Raw genomic sequence first — 24,977 nt, 5'->3', positions numbered from 1 at the left:
GGCTTCATATCTATTGCTCAGAGGCACCTGTGGAGGCAAAGTAGGCAAGGAGGGCACTCGCCTTTTGCCACGGCCATAGACTTGCCTCCACTCACTCCTCTCCTCTAAGTTATTGTTTTCCACCTGAGAGGGGCAGAGTACAGGGGTCCCTCGATCCTGGGAGCTCTCCGGCAGGTGCTCCCATTTTTGTTGCAGGGAAGGCAGAGACTGGCTCCACCAGTCTATCTCCATTTCAGCCTCCCGAATGCTCCTAAGCCTTTCTACTTCAGCTTGAAGCCTTGTAGCTTCAAGACTACAAGAAGTTGCAAGACTCTTTCTAACTTAGCAACATCTCTTTTCATACACAAAACTACAAATTACCTACAAAGATATAAAGTGTGAAACTCAAAAATCTACCGCTTAGTGTCAATTGTGTACGTTTTACATACAAACTAAGAATTCAAATGAGAAAAGAAGTCAGAAAAAACAACGTTTAATTATAAAAGAGCTTTTTAAATTAAAAAAGATAATGGCACTAAACCATAAACAAAGTTATTTAAGAGATCATAGCCACAGGGCGCTTGTAATTTTATAGTGAAGCTGTACAGCTGTTCCTATCATCTGCACTTTGCTCCCGATTAAAATAACATCTAGAGTTCCAGTAACGAGAAATCTTTTACAGAACTATAATGTATTATGAAAACACACATCACTTTTGTATTACATGACAAAAAAACCCTCTTATATTTATTACTTGAGATTCATAAATATTTACCTAAGCATTGTACTGGTTTTCTACTCTACTCCTTACATTTAAAGAACAGGGAGTGTGGTTTGTTCTATTGACAAAAGTGATTTGTCTTACAGGGTTCGCCCACAGTGGCACAGTGCTGTACCATGGAGGGGTACCCAACTAGGTGGAGCTTTGAGGGCACGACAGTCACATTAGAACAATTTCCTATGTTATTCATCCTGCTTTTGAGAATCCTTCAGTGCTTCCTTTCCACATGACTTCAAAAAACAATAAATACTGATGCCCCCAAAATTGTTCATATGCTGTGGATAACTAATCAGTAGATGTCTAATTTTTCTATGACCTTTCACAGTTCTGTTTCACTGCTTATATATAAAATTGAGAGTTCCAGTGGTTACTTTGGGAACAACACAGTCAGGGCCTGTATCCAAAGCTCAGCAGAAAGGCCCTTTATTCCGTTCATCAGTTTTGATCATGTAAAAAAATGTAATTCAGTCCTTGATTGTACGTAGAATATTCCTATGAGGTCAATATAATTCTGTGTGTGCACTGAAAGAAAATATTTCATTCCAAGGATATAATTTCACAGTAGTTACCTCAGGTATTCAGCACGCAGTTGTGAGCACTTAAGCATGGCTGAGCTAGTTTACAAATTGTGAAGTGGTACACAAGCTAGTGAGCTCAAAGCATTGTTGTGGGACTGGGGCTCTGGAGCTACAGTCCCCAGCATTTTGTGCTGCAGCAAGCCACATCAGTCTCTAATTCATTATCAGTGAATTCGACAGGGAGCTTTCAGTCCTTCCCTGCAAAGAGAAGGATTTGCTGTAGTTCACTGTTGGACTATTAATTTTTTAACTGGATCAGACAGCATCTATCAGCGTAAGGGAAATATGAACTTGATTTCTAGCTTCGTCGAGGATAGGCCAGATATAAAGCTGATGGTAGATAATATCTGAAAAGCCTATGTGAACTCCACAGTAGACCTTTACACTGACATTGAGTGAAAGGTTTAGTGGTTTGCTACCTATGAAATTTAGACTACAGTTTCCCTCCACAGTTATTTTATTCTTCCTGAAAGTTTTTATTGTCCTAGTAATTGGCCGGTTTTGGCAGTTCACAAAATGCAATTTATCGGATATCCAAAAAAAATGAAACCAGTGTATGTAACACGGCTGCATATCATTGCTGAAAAACCTAAAGGTCTTTCTAGTGCATGACAACATTCCAGAAGGGACACTGCCAAAAGTGGTGAGCTTTAAAAATGACTCACCTTGTCACATGGTCCTTTCTTTTTTCTTTTTTTTTTTTTTTTAAATCATCTCAAGAATACAATCAACTGGCATAAGAATAAAAAATATTTAAAATCTAGCAAAAAAGCTGCATAGAAAGCATTTTCACAGTTGTTTTGAAGTAGTTTTCATCAAACTTTACCTAGAAAGTGAACAAAATTAGGACTTCTAAAGACAAAATACATTGCATTGCAGTTTTTTTTCCTGTGAATTTCACACTTACTTGGGAAATTCATATGACTGGTTTTAGGTATTTTTAATACTGTACCATTTCGAAGTGCTGATCAGGATTTGGTTCTCCAGTGTACTAGCACTGTAAAGACCTATATGAACACACAATTTTACACAAACAGACTGTAGATCTCTAATATAAAAGAGGTTAAACATCTGTTTGAAAAATAAATTCTTCTGAAAGAAGACCTACCAGATGGGAGGTAGATTAGTGCCATTAAAATATTTAAGGTACTTAGTCTTATTTCAAATATGAGTGGGAAAACTGTGCTATCTCCAAAATTTTGCTGTGAGTAAAACTGAAAATTTACTGATAATCACTGTTGGGTTTCCATAACTTTTTTTTTAAGTGGTTAAGGTTCTATTAATATCTATAACACAGTTGAATGCTGAAAGTACACGCTATCCCTTTGAAACATTCAGCCTTCGAAAGTAAGTCCACAGGTTGTTCTTTTGCCACTAGTTGTGAGCTTAGCTCTGCTTAGATTTTATAACCCACTCAGCATTTGGGTTGAGCTGGTATAGGTCCTTCATGTAGGTATCATCATCAAGGCAGCGTTCTCCTAGAAAACAGAAGAGATAGGTGGTTACATCAGTACCAAAAAAGAAAGGAAACAATTTTCAAAGTTCCTGTCACTGTTTTATTCCATTTAGGTTTTCAAGCCCTCTCTGTGATATTAAACAAAAGACAATGCAGCTAAAACCTAGAAGTGTTCTTATGCTTCCCATCTGTCTTGGGGAGGAAGGGAACAGAGGAAGAAGGAAGAAGAGTAGGGGCTGTGCCACCTTTGTGGCACATTCTAGGTCAGATTCTTCACACAGACCATGCACATGGGAGCTCCTCTCTGCAAAGGTTTAGGAAAAAAAGGAGCAATGCCCTGGTCCTCTCGTGGTTAAATTCAAACACTAGGTTCACATTTGCATAGAAGCCTATTAAAATTTCAGGTTATTTTCCCCTTCTTAAATGGAAAGTTTGAGCAAGGTTTGTACTTGCTAAGAAAGCATTACTCCCTATCCTGCTCCTCTTGGTCGGCAGTTCTGCGTAGCACTTGTAATAGTTACTGTCCTAGGAGGCAAAAGTAGTACAGTGTTCTTGGTGTGTTACAAGCAATTAATTTATGTCTAGTAGTTATGATGAAAATAGCATATGCTGATCCATCAAGATCTGTGTACTCTTCCCATTCCCTCACAGGCAAAGCATTATCTCATGCATTTGCAGCTCTACATCACAGCCCTTCTCCTACTCCACCGTGCAAGTGGTTGGGGTAGATGGCTCGTGTGCCAGCCAGATGTTTCAAGCACATGTGCTCCTGAAGCAGGAGGTGAGCAGAGGTGTGACGCTGCAGCTGGGTTTGTCTGCCAGCTCTTTGGACTCCCCGGGCAGAGCAGGCAAGAAAGTAAGACTCCCTGCTCAACCAGGCTCAGTTTCCATCTGCTCCCTCTCCATCCTCTATCCTTGCCAGGTGGCAGCCTGTCCTTCCCTCCAGGATTTTTATCCCAACCCTACATGGCCTGTACTGCCCATGCTGCTGAACTAGCCCCTCTCCCACACAGAGCGCAGCATGTTCACGCAGTGAGAGCACAGGGACAGTGGTTTGCCATGTCCGTATCCAGCCCCGGTCATGAAGCAACGGCAGAAGTCCCATTCAGTGCCCTGAAGGCCTATAGTGTACTGAGTACTCAAAAAACGTCTGGAGACTTCAGCAGCTCCATCTGCTAGGCGACAGGATCGCAGCATTGCGCATGTTACAATTACGAGCATAAGTGTAAGCATATGAGTGTATCACGAGCCTGTCGAGTCTCCTCCCTTTTGGGCTCCCTCTGCATAAGTTGGTCACATTGGGCAGAACGCGAACGGCAAAGAGTGGGGCAGCTGGTTTACTTAAACCTGTACAGCAGGTTAAATTCAGGGAGTTTCTCTTATCTCAATTGACTGTATTAATAAGGACTAGTATTTGTAAGGGCTGATTAAAGCTGAAGTTGTCTGGAAGTAAAGCATTCAGATGGAGGAAACATCTAAGCTTTCTATCCTTTTTCATGACAAAGCAAAACAAATCTGCAACTAGCCATGTATTTTCTCTGAGACATACAATTTCTGTCACATGCTTAAAGTGTTAGTAGGTTGTTCCAGTTTTGCTGGAATTCTGTTACAAAAACCTCTTCCTACAATGATTACATCTCTGTACAATAAACAAGATACTCCTCTCTTTTAAAAAAGTCTTACATCTGGGATCACAACCTGCTTTAACAGGCATAGTAAATGTATGTTCATATCGGATATGCAAGAGAACGTACAATACATTAATCAGGCATCCAGCTATTTTAGTAACTTCTTTTTTGCCATCAGGCTTAGTAAAATCACTAAAACGTATCTGTTGAGGGAACATAGGAAAGTGTTATTTTTAATTCATTTCAAGTCTTTTGGTTTAGACATACACAAAAAAAATAATTGATTCAAAATAGTCATTAGGTAAAAAAGACAAAATGCTTGAAGTAGCAATTTTCAGACAGGATTTAAACTTGAAGAGTACAGAATTACTGGGTATTCATGGAATTTTATAACTTCAAATGATGTTTAACAGGTCATGGTTAATAAGAAAAAAAGTAAATGTAAGTCCAATCCAATACTGTTTTCTAGTTCTCTTTTTTTTTTTTTTTTTTGCTGAGCATATGAAAAATACTGTGATTAGAAACTGATTCCCAATGCAAAAATACTTTTGCATTCATTGAAGAAATTTCAGAACTTTGTTCAAAATTATCCTTTGGCGTTAATCTTGCAGATCTGCTATTTGCTTCAATCAAGATGGTCGGGAAGACACAGCGAAGGAAAGACTAACCGTTGGAAAATTTTATCACTAGGTCATCTTTCTGGTTGAGCCTTTTTATCCCCAAAGGAACTTGCAAGCAATGTTCAAATACAGAGCATGAAGGACTGGAAGTTCACTTATTATGCTTCAATAGAGAGAGATGAATAAGACGACCTTCAAGCACCTTCCTATCAAACCTTTCTGTACTTCTTCACTGTACATACATATCAAGAACACCTGTTAACAGCTGCCGTCTTCCTCTGGGAGAGATAAGATAATACTAATATGATGATCACACCAACATCTCTGCTTCCTTCTCCCCAAGGATAACTGTCTGCCTTAGTGTGAGGGAGAACTAGGGACATGAACAAAAATGCAACCACAGTGAAGCCCATGGATAATGTGGCAAGAAATCCTATTCTAGCAAAAGAAGTTGTTCAGAAGCCATTCTTACCAATATTTCCTCCTATTTCATAAAGAAAGATCTCTTCTTTCTTGAATGTTTGGACATTTCCACTGTCAGGAACAAAACACAATGAATAACTATATTGCAAAAGAGCTTGTACACTAGCCACTTAGATGTGTCCGTGAGAAATTATGCTAATTAAGATCAGCAGTGTACCTGTCATAAACCTTTCATGTTTATACTCATTTACTGATACAGTAAGTGAACAAGAATACCCTTGCAGGCTAGTGCAAATGAATAGTCCTGCAAGTGAGCAATACACCATGGAGAAGGTGAAATAAGAGAGATAGGAAGAAACTGTGGGGTTTAGAAAAGAATTCCATTGTTATTAGCAAGTAGCCTTATATTTACCCTCTGATTTTTCTTTCACTGCTGCTGCAAAAATTAGTATTCCCCTCAAACACTTCATATTTCTGAAAAAGTCTTATGGTTGGGTGCGAGAAACCACATTCTTGCTGGTTTTAATTTTGCTGCAACTAAAAGAAGTGAAAAACAGACAGCGGAAGAATAAAGTCCCCATATTACAAAGGGATTCTATTATTCTCACTGCTTAATTGTAATAATATATGCTAAGGCACAGCCAGAAAACAACTTTCTGTCAAGTGTAAACCTCTAAAAACAGCACTTAGGAAAAAGCAGCTTCTTAATCAGTGCACCATGCCATTGCTTTAGCATGAATAGTTATATATGACGCAAACACGTGTTAAATATTTTTTTTGCTAAGTCTATTCTGATTTCTTACTTTGCTCATATATATAAAAAATAGATGTAAAAGTTTGATTGAAATTTCTCCCTTTCTAAATGGATTTGAATGCCTCAAATGTACTTTTCCTTTCAAATCACTGCACGTGCATGACATTTGCACACATTTATATCTCAATACCTATACTGTTGCTATATATCAATGCAATTTTTACAAAATATTTTCTTTCTCTTATCCTCATTCCTTTGTCTCCTAGACTTATTTTCTTGGAGTTCCCTTCTGTCCTCTCACCAGAAAGTTACAAAAGTATTCCTGACCCATCAGATTAAACAGCAGTTAATTTTTTACTAACAGCACTCATGTATTCCTGAAGGCTTCATGAGCTTTAATGACATTAGCAGCATTAAGTTAATTCCTCAAGCATGTATTCTAATGGCTAAATTTGGCCCAAAAGTTCATGAACTCACCTGGAATTAAAGTATCTTAAAACATTTTTCTTGCTATAATATATGAAAAGCCACTTCTCCCAAAATGATAACAAAACAAAAACGTGTTTGTACCTTTTCTGGCTGAGAAACCTGGCTACTATATCACCAGCTTTCAGTTCTTCTGTCAGCTGTATTGCCATGGAAACTTTCGAAAGATGAGGCGCTTGCACCCGTATCACTCCCTGAGGAACATCAGCCTGCAAAGCAATAACGGTGTTGGAACAAAGCTGCCAGCAGCTGGCTTTGATGAGCTTCTCAAAATACAGTATGGAGTAAGTAACTTAGTACAGTGCTCTGTACTTAACTACTATCTACTACACTTCACTGAAGAGATACAGTAACTACACAGTAATTCAGAAAATTACACCAGACCTTCAAATCTCTTTTTAACAGCAGGAAGAACTATAGAACAAAAGAACAGTAGTGTTTAATTATTTTTCAAAGATGTTAAGAATAACAATAACCATTACTGCTATATTAAGCACACACTTTGGTACAATAAGAAGCATAGGAGATGGATATGGAAAAGGCTTGCTGCAGGCATGAAAGCCAGGCAACCCCCCTGCACCAGCCCCTCGCTAAAACTTCCAGATGAAACTTTTCCAGTTTCATTTAATCTGAATTTCAAGCCAAAAAAAGAAATCACTAAGTATTCACAGGTCAGTCTACTTTAAGTGATTCCTCTTTTCAAATACCATTTCCTTTTAAAACAGATATTCACTACTGCAGCTTTTTCTCCCTATTTTTCATTCTCCAGAATATATCCAGCTAGTCAGCCTGCAGGTCTGACTACATAATGGATTTGTATTTTATTTCAACCCAAAGATCCTTGATGATGAATATCAATCATATTAGTTACAGAGAAGGAGGGCTCCAAAGGACAGTTTTTCTCTTCAACTTGCAGTACATGACATTTGAAGTTACAAAAGGCATAATTTATTTGTGAGTAAGGTCCTAATTTCTGTTCCTGGAAATCTTGAGGTAATTTTTCTATTCGTATTACATTACCATTTACCCAAATGTACTCATTTTGATAGGAAAAGAAATGTAAGAGTCGCAGTAGTCAAGGTTGATTACAACAGTTCATTCTCTTCTTCCCCCCCCGCCCTCTATTTACTACAATTGTAAGGCTGAACATTTCTTCTTCCATAATCAATGAACAAATCTGGGCACCTGTGAATCTAGAATAGCTTCTCTGAAACCATCGAAGTTAAATGAATATAGAACAAGTATAAATGTGAGCAGAATCAGAAGCACAGCTTCCTGAGAAAGCTAAAGATTCATTACTATACAAGTGATGAGCTATGACAAGCAATTTTAACCAAACAATCCTTCTATATCCAGTCTTATTATTTATTGATTTAAAAATACTAGACATAATAACTATTTATGTCTAAAGCATCAAGAATCACCAAACTGAGAATTTGCTTTTTAGTAATTGTGGAATCAAAGATTCATGAGGTTGCAATGGATCTCAAAAGAGCAACTCCCTACATTTATCCCTCAATTTGTCAAATCTGTTCTTTAAGGCCTCTGCCTATGGAAACAATGGCTGTAGCCTTCTGCTAGGAAGTTAACTCCTGCTTAAAAATCTTTTGCCTCTTTTCCAGACTGTTGGGATCCTGGCAGAAGGAAAGGAAACTTTAAGGATGAAATGGTTATTTACACATGTCCCTAACTGGTCTTTCATCAAATTCAGCCTGGTAAATTCCAATTGGTTTTCATTTTTGTATACAATTCTGTATCATTTTGTCTCAGTTGACTTTAATCAAGCTGATTTTAATACAGCAGGCATATGACAAATGATTTAAAAACCTGCCTACTTTGAGTATATGGGAGAATGAACAACAAATGTCCACAGAGCTGTAACATTACAGTCACATATCAAACAGAATAATTACTTTGTTTATTCAGACAGAATCATTATTAGCTCAGCTAATGAATGCATTTTGCCACTTTCACCACTTGCATTTACAGAAGAACTCATGCTCAGCTGCACAGTATGTTCATGGCGCCCAACTGTAGAGAGAACAGATACCGAGCCCATTCACTGTGCAAGCTGGTGGGAAAGAAAACGTGGCCATAAAACATCTAGGAGCAGAGTCAAAGAAGGACCTGTTCTCTGCACAGCACAGTTCAAAACATCCAAGTTAGAGCTCCACATCACAACACACAAGCCAAGTGCCTATAAGGTAATTGACAATACGCTGAAGAGTGGGTAACCTATACTATTTAGCTTGCAAGTCCCATCTCCTTCCTCACAGGAGAGGTTGTAAACACTGAAATGTCTGGCTGAGTTAGGTACTTGCACACTTTTGTACTTTAAAAACCTGAAGACAGATACATTCTTAGTTGATGGAAAATACGGTGGCCTACAACATTTACTCTGTAGCAGGCACAGCAGTCACCTGTGAGGTATTCATCTTCCTTCAAACCCTTTCTTTTCAGAGGGACTTGAATCTATGTATCACAAAAGGACCGCAGCTGCTTGGCTATAGGATCTGGGGTAGGTCTCTTCCAGGTTCTCCTGTTTCATTTTGCATGACACACTTAAATATTCATCAGGCTAGATGAAGAGAGGAACGAAGTGACTATGCAGTATTTTCACAAACAACTCAGATGACAGCATATAATATATACTTATTAAATGTGTGAATGATACCAAGCAGCAATGGGGCACGAGCATTATGAAGAAAAAAAGCTGGAATTCAAAAGGATCCTGCTGCAGGGGAGACAAAGTCTGAAAGAAATGTGATGAAGTTGTTCTCCTTGAACTGCAAAGTGTTGCACCTAGTTTGGGAAAAACAACTGTAAAACTATATAAATAAATTATTTAGCAGGTAGCAATTTTTTTAGCAAATAGTCTGGCACTGCAGTGGCTAACAAATTCAGCAAGAGTCAGTAACACTATACTGTGAAAATTCAAACAGGTTATGCAAACAGAACGGCTGTGGTATACAATGGTTATTCTGCCCTGTGTTAGATAAGCCCAGTAGCATTGAGCTGTGCTGCTAGCATGACTGCTCCTTTTTTTGGAACAACTGTAACATATAGAGGAATACAATGACAGATGGTAGAAATATGGCTAATGCTAGCAGGTAAATTTCCAGTCCTGAGGGCATCTTTCTTTACCTGGCGAGAGCATTATGCACCCCAACAGCAACATAAAGACTTAATCCCTAAACTGACTTGGGGCCATAGGTATGCATAGGTATCCCAAAAAGCAATTGACCCTCACGACCCATCTAATATTAACCACTCTCAACACGGTACAGGTATCCTGCCCAAAGTTTGCAGTAAATGCTATTTTACCTCTGCCTTAAAAGGAGATGTGTGATTGATAGAGAGGCCTCATCAGAGAGAAGATGAAATTTTATTCAAATGAGCTGACTGTCATTATGAATGCAGATACTGAGGTATTTCTGGAGAGTATGGAAATGACTCAAGCTCTGTCCATCCACGTTTAATCACGTGGAGTGCCACAGCATGTGGTAGAAAAGAGCAACTTTTACTTAGTTTTTATTCAGTTGCACACAAGATAATTAGCTCTCAAAAGTTTCAAACAGTTTTCCCTGGAGTGGGGATCGACCACAAGTCTGGGTGCCTCGCTTGCCATCTAATAGTGAAATGCAGTTCAGGAACTCCACAGGAAAATCACCTCAATTTCAAATTAAGGCACTATAAATTGAAAATTGGAAAAAGAAACCCCACAACAAATTTTCCTAAAAGAATGAGACATTTTTTTCCTTGGAAAAATGTATAAAATTGTCATTCAAGATGAAGCCTTATCAGTTTGTGAATATGACTTTAATATGTTCTCAGGCACCCAAATTACTGAATGCTTCAAATCAGCATGAAGGGTTTGTGAAAAGTTGTATCGTTTAATTTTGAAGAAAATCCCCACAGAATTCTAGGGCTTAAAGAAAATTATTGAATAGTGACTTTACATTTACATTTGAGTAAGAATGTATTACTTGAGACTTCAGGTCTAACTCCCCAGTGGATTAAAAGGCGTATTTTACTCTAAAAGACCAACAGCACTGAATTACAAAAAAAAATCCAATACCTGAAGTTGCAACAGCATTTGCCTGTTTCAGTGTATTTGCTGTTATTTCTATGTTGAACAGGGGATGGCAGCATTAAGTGTCATCTCATCATAACCCAACTGAATTGTATTCAAAGAATTCTTTTCTTATTAGACAGCGTAAAACAAATGTCAGTGTTTAATTAGCTCTATTTTTAAATTGTATATAAGTCCTCATTCTGTGTACAGATTCTTTCATATAGATAGATATGAAAGTAAGGCAAAGTGACGCCTAGGATATTAATTAATTTTGGACATTAAGAGATGTGTTTGGACATTAAGAGATATTCTATTTTTTGGCTTATTATCTTAAAAAAATGCCTTTATTAGAATATGACAACCCTTTTTTGTAACAGTTTGCCATACACATACTCAATAAAAGCAGACCATTCAGACCAGTGCATTTTTACAAGCTACCACAAGATGTCTCTAATTCACCAGAATCTTCAACACGACTTCAACCACGAGGTGGTATTTTCATACCACCTAAATCTGGTATGTATTCATTATGTTATCAGGATAAACATATTTGGTACTACCTGTTTATGTATTTAAAATAATGGAATTATTTTGGACTCATGTATTTTAAATGCATTATAGGCGTGTATAGGCTAATGAGCTTCAAAAAATTGTTATTACTAACTTCATTGAAATAGTAAATAATAAAGCAATTTCAAGGTACATGAGATATATTTTTGAAAAGTTTCAATGTCAGTGGGAACATTTAAATTAAAATATTTCTAAAGGACAGGAAAAATTAACACTATAACACCACAAGATTTTTTTTTTCATTGTAAAGAATGTGTGAAGAGTGTTACACTGAAACTTAAGCCTTGACATCACTGATGGGTCTGGAAGAAGTCAATTACCTAATGGAGAGATACTGAACTGTAGATGACATGCACAGGGGTAAGTTGGGAGTAGACACTTGGACAACAGCTGCATAAGAAGCAGTTTATCAGTTTTTTTACATTTGCTTCATCCTTTGGGGTTTCTTGGGGTGGGCAGGTTGTGCATGCTCTAGCATGCTCCACTTTACAAAGAATAGTTAAAGATTCACTGAGGCAAAGAGTTCAGTGGTTTGGGAACTCCTGTAGGATGAAGAAGGATTAAATGCTAGCTTTGTTTCCAAACACCATTAAATATCAAATAGTGAAATCTAGATATTTATTTTTTAAACAAACACATGATCTGCTGTGACTTCCATTGGGTAGCAACGCATCTAAATGTGGGTACAGTAATACTGAGTGTTGTCACAACACTTTCTCCCGCTACAGATACAGACCTAATTTACTTTTGTTTCAGATGCCCAAACTGAAACAACCTGTGGGATATCAGAATAGAATGGTGATTTTTTCAGAACAGAAATATTTTGAAAAATCAGGGAAAAAAACCAAACAGCTCAACCCTCTACATGTGTTATGCTGGTAACCCATAAACTACAAAACCCATATTAACTTGCTATCTATGGAAATTCTCAGTTAAATGAATGTACATATCCCCTCTGCTATATCCACTTTTTCACTAGAGATAATAGTCCTATTAATAAAGTATTTCAGATGTATGTTTCCTTACGTCATTCGTGGTCTTCTCCTGTTTCTCATGCTTTTCTCGGTCATATGCCATCTTTTTCAGAAGTTTCTTCACAGCTTTGTCCTTTTTCTCCTTCTTCTGGCTTTCAGTGTTTTGTTTTCTCACTTGGTTAACAATAAACTTAGGAATCTAGATGAATATAGATAGTAAGTATGAATATCTACATAATTTCCTGAAGTAACTAACTTATCAAAACTTTGTAAATTGACAAATTGTCAGGTAGAACTCAAAAAATAGTATTATTTCCAGTAATAATGAAAGATTCAAATAATACAAAGCTGTAAAAACAATTTAAAAACCACTCAATTTGTGACGTTATATTCCATTCAGTAAATTCTCGGGGGAAGAGAGGTGAAATCATGCAGTGTTTTTACTTTCCTCAGCCAAAAAAACTCACTCAACACTTAGTTTGTACAACAGTGATAATAACATTTCCTCACGTGCAGAAAAGGTCAAAATTGTTTGAAGTTGCTGATGGACAACAAAGCCCAAACTTTTCCAGTCTGTCTAAGTTAGAGCTTTGCTCAAGACCATGACACAACTTCATGTTTTATCAAAATGTGTTTTATATAATACAAAGTTTGGCCCAAAGGGAAACAGACTAAAACACCATGTTTCCTGCTAGTATCTCTAAGCAGAAAACAATAAATTCCTCACAACAATGCATACTGATAGGCCAAATACAAAGATCCCCAAGGACTTATTTTTGAGTTCACATATGGTACGTACAACATTAAAACTCTGACCGCCAGAGCTTAACTCTACTATAAGATGCAATGATTCTGTTTCGCTCCCATAAGAGTTACCTACGAGCAAGAACCCAGCTGGATGGGGCTGATCTTTCTCTAAATCATGGAAATAAGTTCATATTACTTCTTTGTTCAGATGCCTTGTTTGTGCAATTTATAATTTCCCCCTGCCCCTTAAGAATACACTTACTGTCCAGAGAAGTTTTTGGTACTGAATCATAGAGCGCATGACATTTGCTGTTCCAGCTGCCATAACAAACTCGCTTTGTTCAATACTCTTTGAGCCAAACCCATGAAACGTGAAAAGGTTTGGGGCCATCACCATTGCAACATTCTTTAACGTCATTTTATTTTTGTCTCGATGATCAATTACCCTTTGGAGGAATTCAAGCAGTACCTGAAATAACAGCAGAACTTACAGCTCAACTCTGCACATGAAAAACTTACGAGTGAAACATGATGTTACATATTTTCGGAAAAAAGCTCTTCATTCTTAATAAAACCGCATTAAAAGCAATCAATAATACAAAGTGTGGATATGTTTGTTCACAGGACTATAATGCAAGTTTTGTTTTCTTTAAGTAATGAAGTAAGTAATTCTTGTTATTTTTGTGGATAACATTTTCAAAAGCATTCAAGTGACTTTGAAACCCTGCACAGTAAGATTTTTTTCAAAACCCTAGTTACATAGGTGCATAAGTAGCAACCCACAGATGATTTTGAAAACAGTACTGTTGGCTTTTCTTAAATTGAAAGTGAACACAATAGTGCCAGCTGTCATGGTTATGGAAACATGGAGTGGCTAGTTCTGTAAGGTAAGCAATTCGTGAGTAAACCATGCATTGTGAATGACAGGTAGCCAGTTAGAAACTGACAATCTTCAATTAATTCAGTTCCAGATATTTGTAACTCAGCTCAGGAGCCCTCCTGACTGCTTCCACACAGTAAATAAACTCAAAAAGAAAGTCATGTTTAAACAATAAGACCTAATAGGATTTTTTTGCCTGTAATAGAAGATGTTCTGTATCCTACACAAATCCTGCAAATTCATTTTTGATTGTAGCAATTTTAATAGTAAGCATATTCTGAAAAAGATGAATAGCTTTGCTACAAAAGGTCGAGCCCAAATTGGAAAACTCCATGTAATGTGCTGCAAATACCAATAGGAAGTGTAAATTTCAAGCTAATTGAGAGTAGAAACAAACAGCACAAAGAAAAGTGAAGAATAAAAATGAAGAGCTAAACCCATTTCAGAAAAGCAAACTCTCGTCCATAGTATTCTAACACTGTTTATATTTTGCATTGGAAATAATGACTGCTGCTGCAAAAAAAGGAACAAAACTTGTAAGAGAAAAGGTCGCTCACTGGGAGATTATTATTGCAATCTCCTGGAAAAATTTCAAGTCGCATTCTTAAAAGTCATTTGGGAGGAATTAGGGTCTTAAGGTTTTTTTTTTCCCCTGAAGTTCTGTGAAATATGAAAAAAGAAAGAATCACTAGTTTCAGCATTAACTTTGAACTGAAAAAAAATGTTAAAAGACAACAGCATTCATTACAGTGGATTCACAGAAACACACAAAATATTTGTGCAGGAAAAAAGTATTAGCAATTCTAACCTTCAGAGTGTCTCTGTTCACTTCAGGTAGAAGGAGAACCAAAAGATTCAAAGCTTGCAGTTGCTGTTTCTTCATTGGAAGATCTGCCAGTGAAGCATATGAACCTCAGTATTTTAAAACTGTCATTTGTCCTCTTCAAAAAGCACAACTTCAAAGTGGAAACCTCTTGCAAAATGCTGAATGCATACACATGGCTAATTGTCATAGTATGACAAAGGACTGGCAGATCCTTGTTTTCTGATACTCATTTCCAAATGTTCTTTTAGGATTGAGTTGCTGTGTGACTCAGAAGTCTTCTGGCAATATTTTCTAGATGCCTTGTGATTCTTTATTTTGCAATGTTACAAGAAGAAATAGTCAGCTAATGGTTCCTCCCTTTTTGAGCCTGTGCCCCAACATATGAAAGGCTATATTCAAAACTGCTTTCACAGTTTCTCCGATTGCCTTAACAGTTGCATGGTCTCCCAAGTCACCCACACAGAATGAATACCACGTGTTGCTGAATAAGGCAGGTCTCCAACAACATAAGCAGCAGCAGCTGCAATGGCAAACCAGCGCGGATAAAGCCAAGAGCAGAGAAGCTTAACACATCTACAGCAGTGAGTACCGTACCAAATGTAGCAAGCTGTAATTAAAGAAAAGTGACGTTGGTTCTGCCTTTACCCAATTGCTCAGTGGTGCGTCATTCACCCAAGATGTGGGACGAGTGCACCCCTACACCTCTCCACCTCCTGGAAGAGCTCCTACGTTCTGGCAGTGTTGAGCAGCAGAAAGCTCCAACTCTCTCGCATTTGTCACTTGTCATAAACTTCCTCCTGTCATGCTTCAGAGGACATGCTCTGGCAAGTCTTCTCAGCAGATTCCTAATGACTCAGGCCATACGTAACACAAGTGAAGAAGAAGGTACCTGCACTTGACATAGTTTTATCATACTATTTCAAAATTCAACAGGGCTGTTCTAGTGCATCCTGCTGGGATTCCAACTGAACTGCTATTTCAAATACATTTCATCCAAATCAGGTTGGGAGATACCGCAAAAAAAAAAAAAAAAAGAGTTCATCAGTGAAATTAAAAAAAACCCTTGCTGACTGCTGACTACTCTCTACCATAATAAAAATGAAGGATACAAATAAATGAGTTACAAATTATATAGCCATTTAAAACATGCAAGTAGTGATAACAGTGTATCTACTTGCTCTAGGAAGACATACATTAAAAGTAAGGCTTAAATTTAGTTCCAAAACACCATGTCACAATGCTTAAAAAGCAATGAGAATCAACCTTTTCCTAGGAACGTAAGCAAAAAGACAATTGCAAAACAATTACAATTCATTACTTAAATCAAGGTTTTCTGTCTGTTCACCTAAGTAACAATTGAATTTTAGTTGTTTGAATTACTTAAATTAACAAATTAAATTGTTTAAATTAAGTTGTTTGAATATTTAATTCTAACCACACTACTCAGTCACAGTATCATGAAAAAGACTGATTACTGTCACAAAGATGGCCCTTTTTCTCTAACACCTAATCTTATTACATGTAACCAACAAGAGGGGCAGACAATTTAAACAATGGGAGGCTATGAAGTACTATGTCTGTTTTGCATCAAATCCTTTGGCTCAATGTAGAAACTGTTTTGGATCCTGGCGTCTGAGTATTTTCTGGGTAAGTAAAACCACATAAGCCTTCAGACAGCTCAGGAGCGGCCAGCAGAAACCCTTCTGGCTCCAATCAGTATCCGGTAAGTGGAACAACCTTGAGGAGCTGTTTGCTGCCAGCATCATTTGAAAGCATTCTGGCCAGCTTCAACTTGCTGCTCAGTACTGCAAAATCAACACCACCATGTAGCAGGCCTAAACACCAGCCCCCTACTCCCACCAACTTAATGGCCTTGAAAGGCAGCTTACAACCCGGAGACTGACACAGTCCACAGTTTTTAAGAATATTTGTCTGCTTGCCTGTCCATAGGAATTCCCTGAATGTGTCCCTTAGAAATGAGCCATCACTCTGCCTGCCAACAAGGGGAATAGATTTTTCTGAAACTTGCACTCCTGTGTTGGCTGGGAAGTTAATGTACGCGGGTTCTCACTCCTGATTCATTATTACCAAGCTGCTCTTTTTCAATTACAGCTGGTATGTTTGCTGTCTTGGTGACCAGTTGGCAAGGAGGACATTTTCACAGGAACTTGCTGATCTCAAGGGACCAGGGATGATCAGCAGTTCTGACTATTCTGCTATAAGTTTTCCTGTTGTAAATGGATAAAATACCCTAAACAGTATAAATTACCATGCGTTAGATTTTCTGCAGAACTATTATATATTTCCTGTTGTTTTCTTTTGAAGCAAATATTGCTTATAAACTGATACCATCATACACAATTTCCTTACAACCCATTTATACCTCCTAACGACTATGAGAAACATCTTACCAGAAAGTGGCAGTGTGCTTTCATTTTATATGTGAACTATTAAAATAGATGTTCCATGAAAACGTTATATGTACATTAGCAAAAAATATGCCCAGTCTTTTCTCAGGAGAAGTCATATTATTGTTATTCCATTTGTTATTCAGTTTCACATATTATTAGCAAAAATACTGCTACGGCAAAGAGGCACTTCTCTGCACTGGTATCAATTTTTCACGACTGAGACAGAAAGGACACTACTCACTCTGTACATCTTGGAAAGCTTTGAGATATTCTACAGTGAGGAGTGGCTGAGGCAGTTCACGTATGAAGAGTTTTAAAAGACTTGCTGCATCATGTTGCTTTACATTTTCCCAGTTGAAAGTCCCTTCATAAAATTTTGTTTCCAGTTCTTGGCAAAGATTCTGAAAGGCAGTAGATACAGAGAGCACCAAAAAACACTTAACTGCTGGAATTCATGCATTATACACGTGGCAATACTTTCCATACTTTGAGAGGCGGGAAAAGGGGGACATTTGAAATATCACTTAACTCTAGCTGTATGTTTTGCTACAAAAAGATAAACTGGGGATCAGAAGCACTGAAAGCAAACACATAGTAATAGGCAGGAGATGGCCAAGGACCATATAGGAAGAAATCTCACAGGCCTGCCTCAGGGCCATATGGAATATACTGTAAGAACCAGATATCATATTCATTCACATAAGGGTTATGACTTCCCCTCCCCCAAAATGTTAAGATGTGGCTGATATACATAGCAATTCTGAAACTGCTACCAGAGGGTGTTGCTGTAATACATGCATGGCCATTTTCATAAACAAATATGGCAATTATTTGCGTTGACACACAGTTTCCTATCAAAACATACACTAAGGTGAGGCTTGGTTCTCTTTTAAAAAAACAGGGAAAAGATTCGTGTGACTGGATAGCTGGATGTCTTGCTGTCTACAGGGAGCTCCATGCTGCTGGGCACATACAACTTTGCCTAGCACTGGATGTCAAACATGCCCTCTATGGAAGGGGACTGTACTGCAGAACATGAGGTTATGCAGCAGAATAAACAGCACTGAAAACCTCAGTGATACCTCATAACTCTGGGGTTGGGAAAGGGTGGGATACTGTTGGTAGCAGACATTACCATATACCTGCCCTGTTCCCATGGCAGTGCTATTACTGGGCTTCCAGAGATGTACGAATGGGAACATGCTGCAAAGACTGAGTCCTTCTTACTCTCCCGTTAAGCATCAGTCCCGGCCTTGCCCCCATTTAATTTATTTCCCAGTCTGGCAGCGTGGGAAGTGGCCTCAGTATAGGGCCAGTGGCCCTGAGGCAGCTCTCACAAGTCCCTCCCTTCTTCTTGCCTCAGTTCCTTCAGACAGAAAATGGCTTGTTTTGTAAAGCATGGGAGACGAAGTGAGGGAAAGTGCTATGGAAAAATATGGCCTTAATTATTTATCTGGACAAGAAGGGCACACTGAAGAGAGGATACTAGATACATTTTTAAGATACTGTTCTCATTAAATTTAAATTTGTCCAAATGGAAAATGGATCTATTCCCAAAGAAAATGTGGACCCTTAGGTTGACATAAAAGTTGGATGTTCTCAACTGCCCTCCAGACAGATCTTCTGTCTCCACTGATCACGTAGGGAGTTCAAAGGTGCCAAGATCCTAACTCAGATGTCTAAAGTCAAGTGTGTGTGATTTCCTGCTCACCAACAAGAGCAAGCTTTAGAAATAAAGATGACAATTCTCCCTCTGAGTTTCATCAGCTCATCCATCCACATTCAGACCAAATCACTGTGGCAAAGGCAGTATTAAACTAGATAAAATTAATTGCTTTATCCGAGAGGCAAGAGCAGAAATGTTAACTATGCATCCCAGTGGACCAATGCTTTGATTTTAAAGTAAATGTATTTAATTCTGAGGTATTATAGATATGCAATGCAATGCAATTTTTTAATAACTCTAAAATCTATAGAATAAGATAGTAAAATATTTTTTCTTGAGATTATCTGTGCCTGTCTATAAAACTACGTAAGGAGGAAAATATTTTATTTTTCTATAGCAGAAAAAAGTTTAAGAGAAAACATCAGTCCTTTAGTATGCTAAATTCTTTGTTTTTCTATAAAGTTTGCCATTTGAATAAGTAAAGGAACTTAACATCTTTGCTAACAAAACAATTGCTTAATTCAAAGAAGCAGCTCCTGTAAATAAACAGGGAAAAAACTAATGAAAGTCAAATAGTGAATGATCCCCTGCCTGTGAAATCGTATTAAACTGATAACATCAAAGAACAAACGGATAAACAAAATCACTCAGAAATCATTCCAGTATGCAGAAATGATGAAAAGTGGAAAATAAGGAATGGAAGAAAACAGTAAAAAAAACCGTAATATTCCCTTCTTTCAGTTGTTTCTAGTGAACCAGCTGCTGGACTGAGTTCTACACAACAGAGGCTGGCAGATGTCTTCAGACAGCTGAATCCACTTAAATGGTCCTTTCTCTTTAGAATTTAAGGCCAGTTCAGACCATCTTTTTAACACATTGACTCTTGGCATGAATCATACTGTGTATTTAGTTTCCTGCATTAAGGCAAATACTGGGGAAGAGTCTGCATGTAATTAGCACTCACTCTGCAAAGTGTCAGTGAGTACGGATGTGCCTAACAAGATTGCGCTTAGTGAGCTGAGTAGTTATATTGCTGTTCATAAAAATAAATGCGAGAGGTTCTTCAGTGCGTGCTGGCTGCCTTGCCCAGTAACACAGGTTTAGTCTAGCTATTAAAATAGGCACACAATGCCAGAGAAAAGCTTCCTCCTGGGGTAGACAGACTATGTATGAACTGTTCAGATGATTGAACTGGTTCAGGAAAAAAAGCAAAAGGCTGGAAAGCTTGTGCCAAGAATTAATGAGATTTTGGCACAACTGAATTTGAAACGTAGCCTTGACTCTCCTTCAAACTCGAACTCCTGTCTCCTCCCCAAAACTACCCTGGATGAAATCATCAGCTTCTTGGTTAATATAACTCACTTTTCTTTGTAAAGAGATTTTGCTATCTGTTTTTGAAAATTTTCATAGCAACCTGATATTAAGATATATTTCCACAACAAAATAGTATTAGCAAGCACAGGTAAGTTTTTGGGGATGTTGAGAATCTGTGCAATGTTTTACCTTTACTCTTGTTGCAACTCCTGGTATTCTAAGAAGTCCTTCTGTTTCCAGAGTTGACTCTTCTATCTGGGTGATCAGCTGTCAAACACAAAGCAAATTGCATGAATGAAGATGCCAATTAAAAATTACTGGTAGATAGTTCTGATATACTGGAGCCTTTATGTATGTATCTGTGTGTGTACGCATGCATTTGTGCATGCACATATGTAGCAAGTAGACACACAAACACAGTTTACAAATGGATTACAGTTGTAGATGTAGAAAAAAGCTTTTAATATGGCTCTTACCTGTTTTATAAGCACTATTAAAGAAGAGTTTGTCTATTATATTAAAAAAGGAAACTGCATTTTTTTAGACCTCCTTTGGAGATTGAAACAGGTTTTTTCCAAAATTACTCCTTCAAAAATAAATCCCAATTACTACCCCTGTTAAAATGCCTCTGAAGCAAAATAATTAAGGTAACGTTAGAGATACAGTATTAACTTTCTTACAAATACTCTTCTTTACAACTTCACCAGAGAATACCTAAGTACTTTTAGGCTTTAAGGAAGCTTCAGTTTTGAAAAACCTGGCATTCTCCTAACAAACTCAACAGTTTGCAATCCTACACGTGGCTTAGATAAATTAGTAGAAATTCTGTAAAAGTACTTAAAACACATAACATAAATTCTGTTTCTCTAAAAGATATTCCTAGAAGTATTCAGTGAAGGATGGATCTAAGAGTATTCAAAAGAAATTTGTAAAAGTCAAAAGCTGATGACATCATTTTAGCACAAATGGTTCTCACAATGTTTAACTAGGGCAGTGCCTTTGTTACATACCTTCCTGTGCCAGATCTTGAGTAAGAAAAATTATGCAACACAGTTGTGTTTTCTCCAGTTACAGAAATTAAAGGGGGTTTACCTACCACTGGATTTATGTAATTGATAAATGCCATAAAAAAGATCCGACAGAAAAAGCCACAAAGTTAGAAAACAGCACTAAAGGTGTCACCCTGGTATATTTTCCTTGGTTAAAAAAAAAAAAGTGCCAGCTGGCTGCATCCAACTCTCATTGTACTCAGCTTACACCAGAGCAGTGGCTGCCACTCTCATCTGTCGGACACAAAGACGCTGTGTGCATGTTGTGTGATTTGCCACCATCACCACATCCAGGGGAGCCAAGGTCTGGTGGCACTGACAGCGGCCACGACTCCTTCGCACACTCTTACTCACAAGTGCCCCCTTGGCAAGCAGCAACAGGTGTCCACTGGCCACCACCAGCCTCCTGCCTAAGGGAAGTCCCCTCTTCATCTCTATCAGGGCTGCTTTGCATGGCTTCATTAGCAGGACAGAGACCAGAATTACTGGTGGAGATACATGGATAGGTATTACCCTCAGATTTTCCAGTCAGAAAACCCCTAAGCTTTGTGTCATTATTGTGTCATTATTTTTAACTGTAATTCCTCAATGAAATAAAAACTAGGTGTATTCTTTATTAAAAGTTTTTTTTTAACTAAGCAGCCTTCCTATTAGCTTGGTTTGTTTCATTTCAGTGATAACCAAGGTGGTATATTTAAAAAAGCAGTATGCACAAAAATGTCCTTTCTTGGACTTTATATAAATCCCCTATTCTTGGAAAGCACATGCTGTAGAGAACAGGCAGAAGAAATGGGAAACTTTTTATTTTCATATTCTCATTTAAAGAAAAACGGTATTCCAAATGACCTCTGCACCTTGAAAAACAAATCACATTTATAAGCTAGAAATGTTTATGTAGAATTTTCTTCCTGAAGAACTCTGCTTACTATGTTGCTAGGATAGCACAGTGATTGATCACTTTTTGTCACTGATTTCTTTTTTTCTAGATAGCATCTTTCCCAGAAATGTATTTTTATGATCATGGGGAAGTAATTTCTGGCATGAATGATGCAGCAATAGTTTTGAGAGAGTGATGCAAAACTACTTTGAGTTTTCTGTTTCTCGAAAAATAACTTAAAAAGTAGGTCCCCAAACCTACTGAAACGGTGATGACACAGCACTGAGTTTCTGTCAGTGTTAGGACAGGTCCACACACTGTGGTCTCTCCTTTCTCATGCAACGAGAGCTTTTATGCATAGGCAGTAAATCCTGGGTGTCCATCATCTTTCCCGTTATCTTCCCCATTACCATGACATGATATGGGCCAAAGCATCCTCCCATTTACTAAACCAACAAATATTCTGGAAAAGGGCTGCTGCCACCACCACAGGTAATTATCCAGCCTGATTCCCACCCCTAGCCACCTGCCTTGTGGCCCAAATCACTTCTGAAAGGAGAAAACCACTTCCTAGAAAGGTAGGTTCAGCGTGTGGGCCAGTGATTGGGAATTACTATGGAATTTCAAGTATTTGCTCTAAAAAAAATAAGGGGTTGCCCTACTGATGATGGCAGTTACATCTCCTTTATGAAATGGAATTTGGCTGCAGTGCGTTCTTACACTGACTGTCAGTTTTCACAGGCTTATTAGTAAACTTGCCTAAATCATGGAGACCAGTTATAACAAAAAACTAACTTTATTCCTTTAACTCAAAATACGTCTGATATAAAGCAAAGTATCAGATTTACTGAATTAATAAATAAAGCTGCAGATAAAAGTTACAATAACTTTGACAGATTAAAGTAATATACTGAAAACTGTGCTACAGGGAGCAAATAAATCCAGGACAAAACATTATTTGTTTGTCATTTGCAGGTATGTAAAAAGTTGACTCGTTCATGCCTATTTACCTTTTGAAAAACCAGTGGGATCTTGGTTCCTGGCACCTTCTTCTGATCCTGTTCCAGTAAAACTGACAGTGGGACACCAAACAAGCCAGAGTCTGAAGAATAAAGCAAAAGAAATTGAGATATTATCCACATCTATTCCAGTACATGTGATAATGGCATAAAACCACATTTCTAAAGTGATAAGCCTATTCAATACATTCAGAGCTATTGACCTTTTGTTCAAAGTGTTTGAATGTCTTCATCAATTACACAAAGCATTCTGGCTAAAAGGATTCATTCATCTCTTCCTTCAACCATATATCAGGAGTCTTCTGTCTTGCCTTCCAATCGCCATCCACATATTCTGCAGTACAGTGAAGCAGACTGCATAAATGAACCATCTGCATGGTTCTGGTTTGCAGAATGGGTGTGATGATGACCCTGCAATGCAGATCTTCATCACTGAATGCAAGTTATTACAGTTAAGATGCAAATAGCATGAGTAAAATATCCAGAAATTTGGCTACTAAAATGTAACAGATGTAATTATCACCCAGAGTTACTCTGAACACTTCTCTCTATGAGGGTTTTGAAAGAAGAGCTTTTCAACCCTTGTGCTTTTGCATTATACAACACTGGCAGGATAGCAAGATCACCATCTCGCTAAAGGTGTTTTGCTTTTTTTTCTTTAAATAAAAGCAAAAGTACAGTTAAGTCTTGGTTAGAAAATAGCCTTTACAATAGTGCTAAGGCAAATGGAATCTAATCTCCATTAATCTAGCCCTGATGCAAAGCTAGCCTTAGTCTTCAAGTAAATGGGACTCCCATGTCTTTATGGCCCAGTTGAATAGAAGTGAATGACCATTAAGAGAGCTATACTAGTAACAACTAACACAAAATTTGCTGACATAGAACTTCTCTGTCAGAAGTACTGATATATGCTGTACGTGCAATTTTTCTGAAACAGCATGTAACACTACATGGAGCTAAAAACTCCTGCTTGGTATGATGCTATGCCAATATTGAGCACAGAACTGCTGTAATTACTAAAAAGATGTCAGCCCTTGAGGGAATGTGATATATGTCAAAGAAACATCAGTTTCAGTGCTAAATCAGGGAGTTCTTGTATCTCTATCAGCATAAAAAATCTACCTACAAAATATGTAGGGGCTTGTACATACAGTCAATAGCCATACCCCACAGTTTTATCATCTTGAAGATTTTGTCAATAATAAAAGTTTCTACTGAGCTGAAGCTGGGGAAACAAACTGTAGGAGGTCAATAGAAAGGCAGGGCTGGGCACAGCACAGCATTCCGCAGAAGAATTACGTTTTCATCATCTTTACGTACTCAAGCGCGAAGGGGAACAGCCAATAGATCCACAATTGTATGAATCAATTGGCCAAACAACACTTCAGGAGTGAAGAGGTGAGCAACACGGTACTGAAGGCATTACATGGCAAAAGCAGATTTGTTTGGCAGAAAGGGTGACATGTCATTGTCTATTTCCTACACATTTCCATGAGTCTAGCCCATCTTTTTTAACTTTAAAAAAAGTTTTTAATTAATTCAGTGTTTTTCGTGACTGCCTGTCATTCAGATAATAATGCTATGAGTGAAATTCAATTAACAGTAAATTTGGTAAGAAGCATAAATTAAAACTAAGACCCAAAATACAAGAGATGGAAGAGTTTTGTCTCTGTTTATTAGTGAAAGCACAAGCACTTCTGCAAGAAGAAAATGCATTTACGGGATCAAGATCTCATAGATGTTTCTGTGTATGCCTTTTGCATTTAAAAAGTTATTTTCTACTACTGTAAAGTGAAGAGCATATTCTGAAGAATCTATTGTACCTTGCTGTATATCTCTCAACCCTCTCTGTTGCTTTCAATTA

The 24,977-nt window shown here is 37.8% G+C and overlaps 1 protein-coding gene across 1 annotated transcript in view; it reads right to left on the bottom strand.

Annotated features, from left to right (window-relative positions):
* Positions 1–451: 451 nt before the first annotated feature.
* The window catches only part of ARHGAP18 (Rho GTPase activating protein 18), a 69,042-nt gene continuing 44,516 nt past the window's right edge, over positions 452–24,977 (bottom strand). The window contains exons 7-15 of the mRNA XM_068396931.1: positions 23,105–23,196; positions 20,358–20,435; positions 17,430–17,589; positions 14,760–14,842; positions 13,334–13,540; positions 12,377–12,523; positions 6,790–6,914; positions 5,515–5,576; positions 452–2,816 (exon numbers count right to left, since the gene is read on the bottom strand). Of these exons, the coding sequence (XP_068253032.1) occupies positions 2,725–2,816; positions 5,515–5,576; positions 6,790–6,914; positions 12,377–12,523; positions 13,334–13,540; positions 14,760–14,842; positions 17,430–17,589; positions 20,358–20,435; positions 23,105–23,196 (1,046 nt within the window). The 3' untranslated portion in view covers positions 452–2,724. The remainder of the gene's footprint in view (positions 2,817–5,514; positions 5,577–6,789; positions 6,915–12,376; positions 12,524–13,333; positions 13,541–14,759; positions 14,843–17,429; positions 17,590–20,357; positions 20,436–23,104; positions 23,197–24,977) is intronic.

The sequence above is a fragment of the Nyctibius grandis genome, chromosome 1 (assembly GCF_013368605.1).
Source record: "Nyctibius grandis isolate bNycGra1 chromosome 1, bNycGra1.pri, whole genome shotgun sequence".
Lineage (NCBI taxonomy): Eukaryota > Metazoa > Chordata > Aves > Nyctibiiformes > Nyctibiidae > Nyctibius > Nyctibius grandis.
This window is presented reverse-complemented; position numbering and strand designations above follow the sequence as displayed.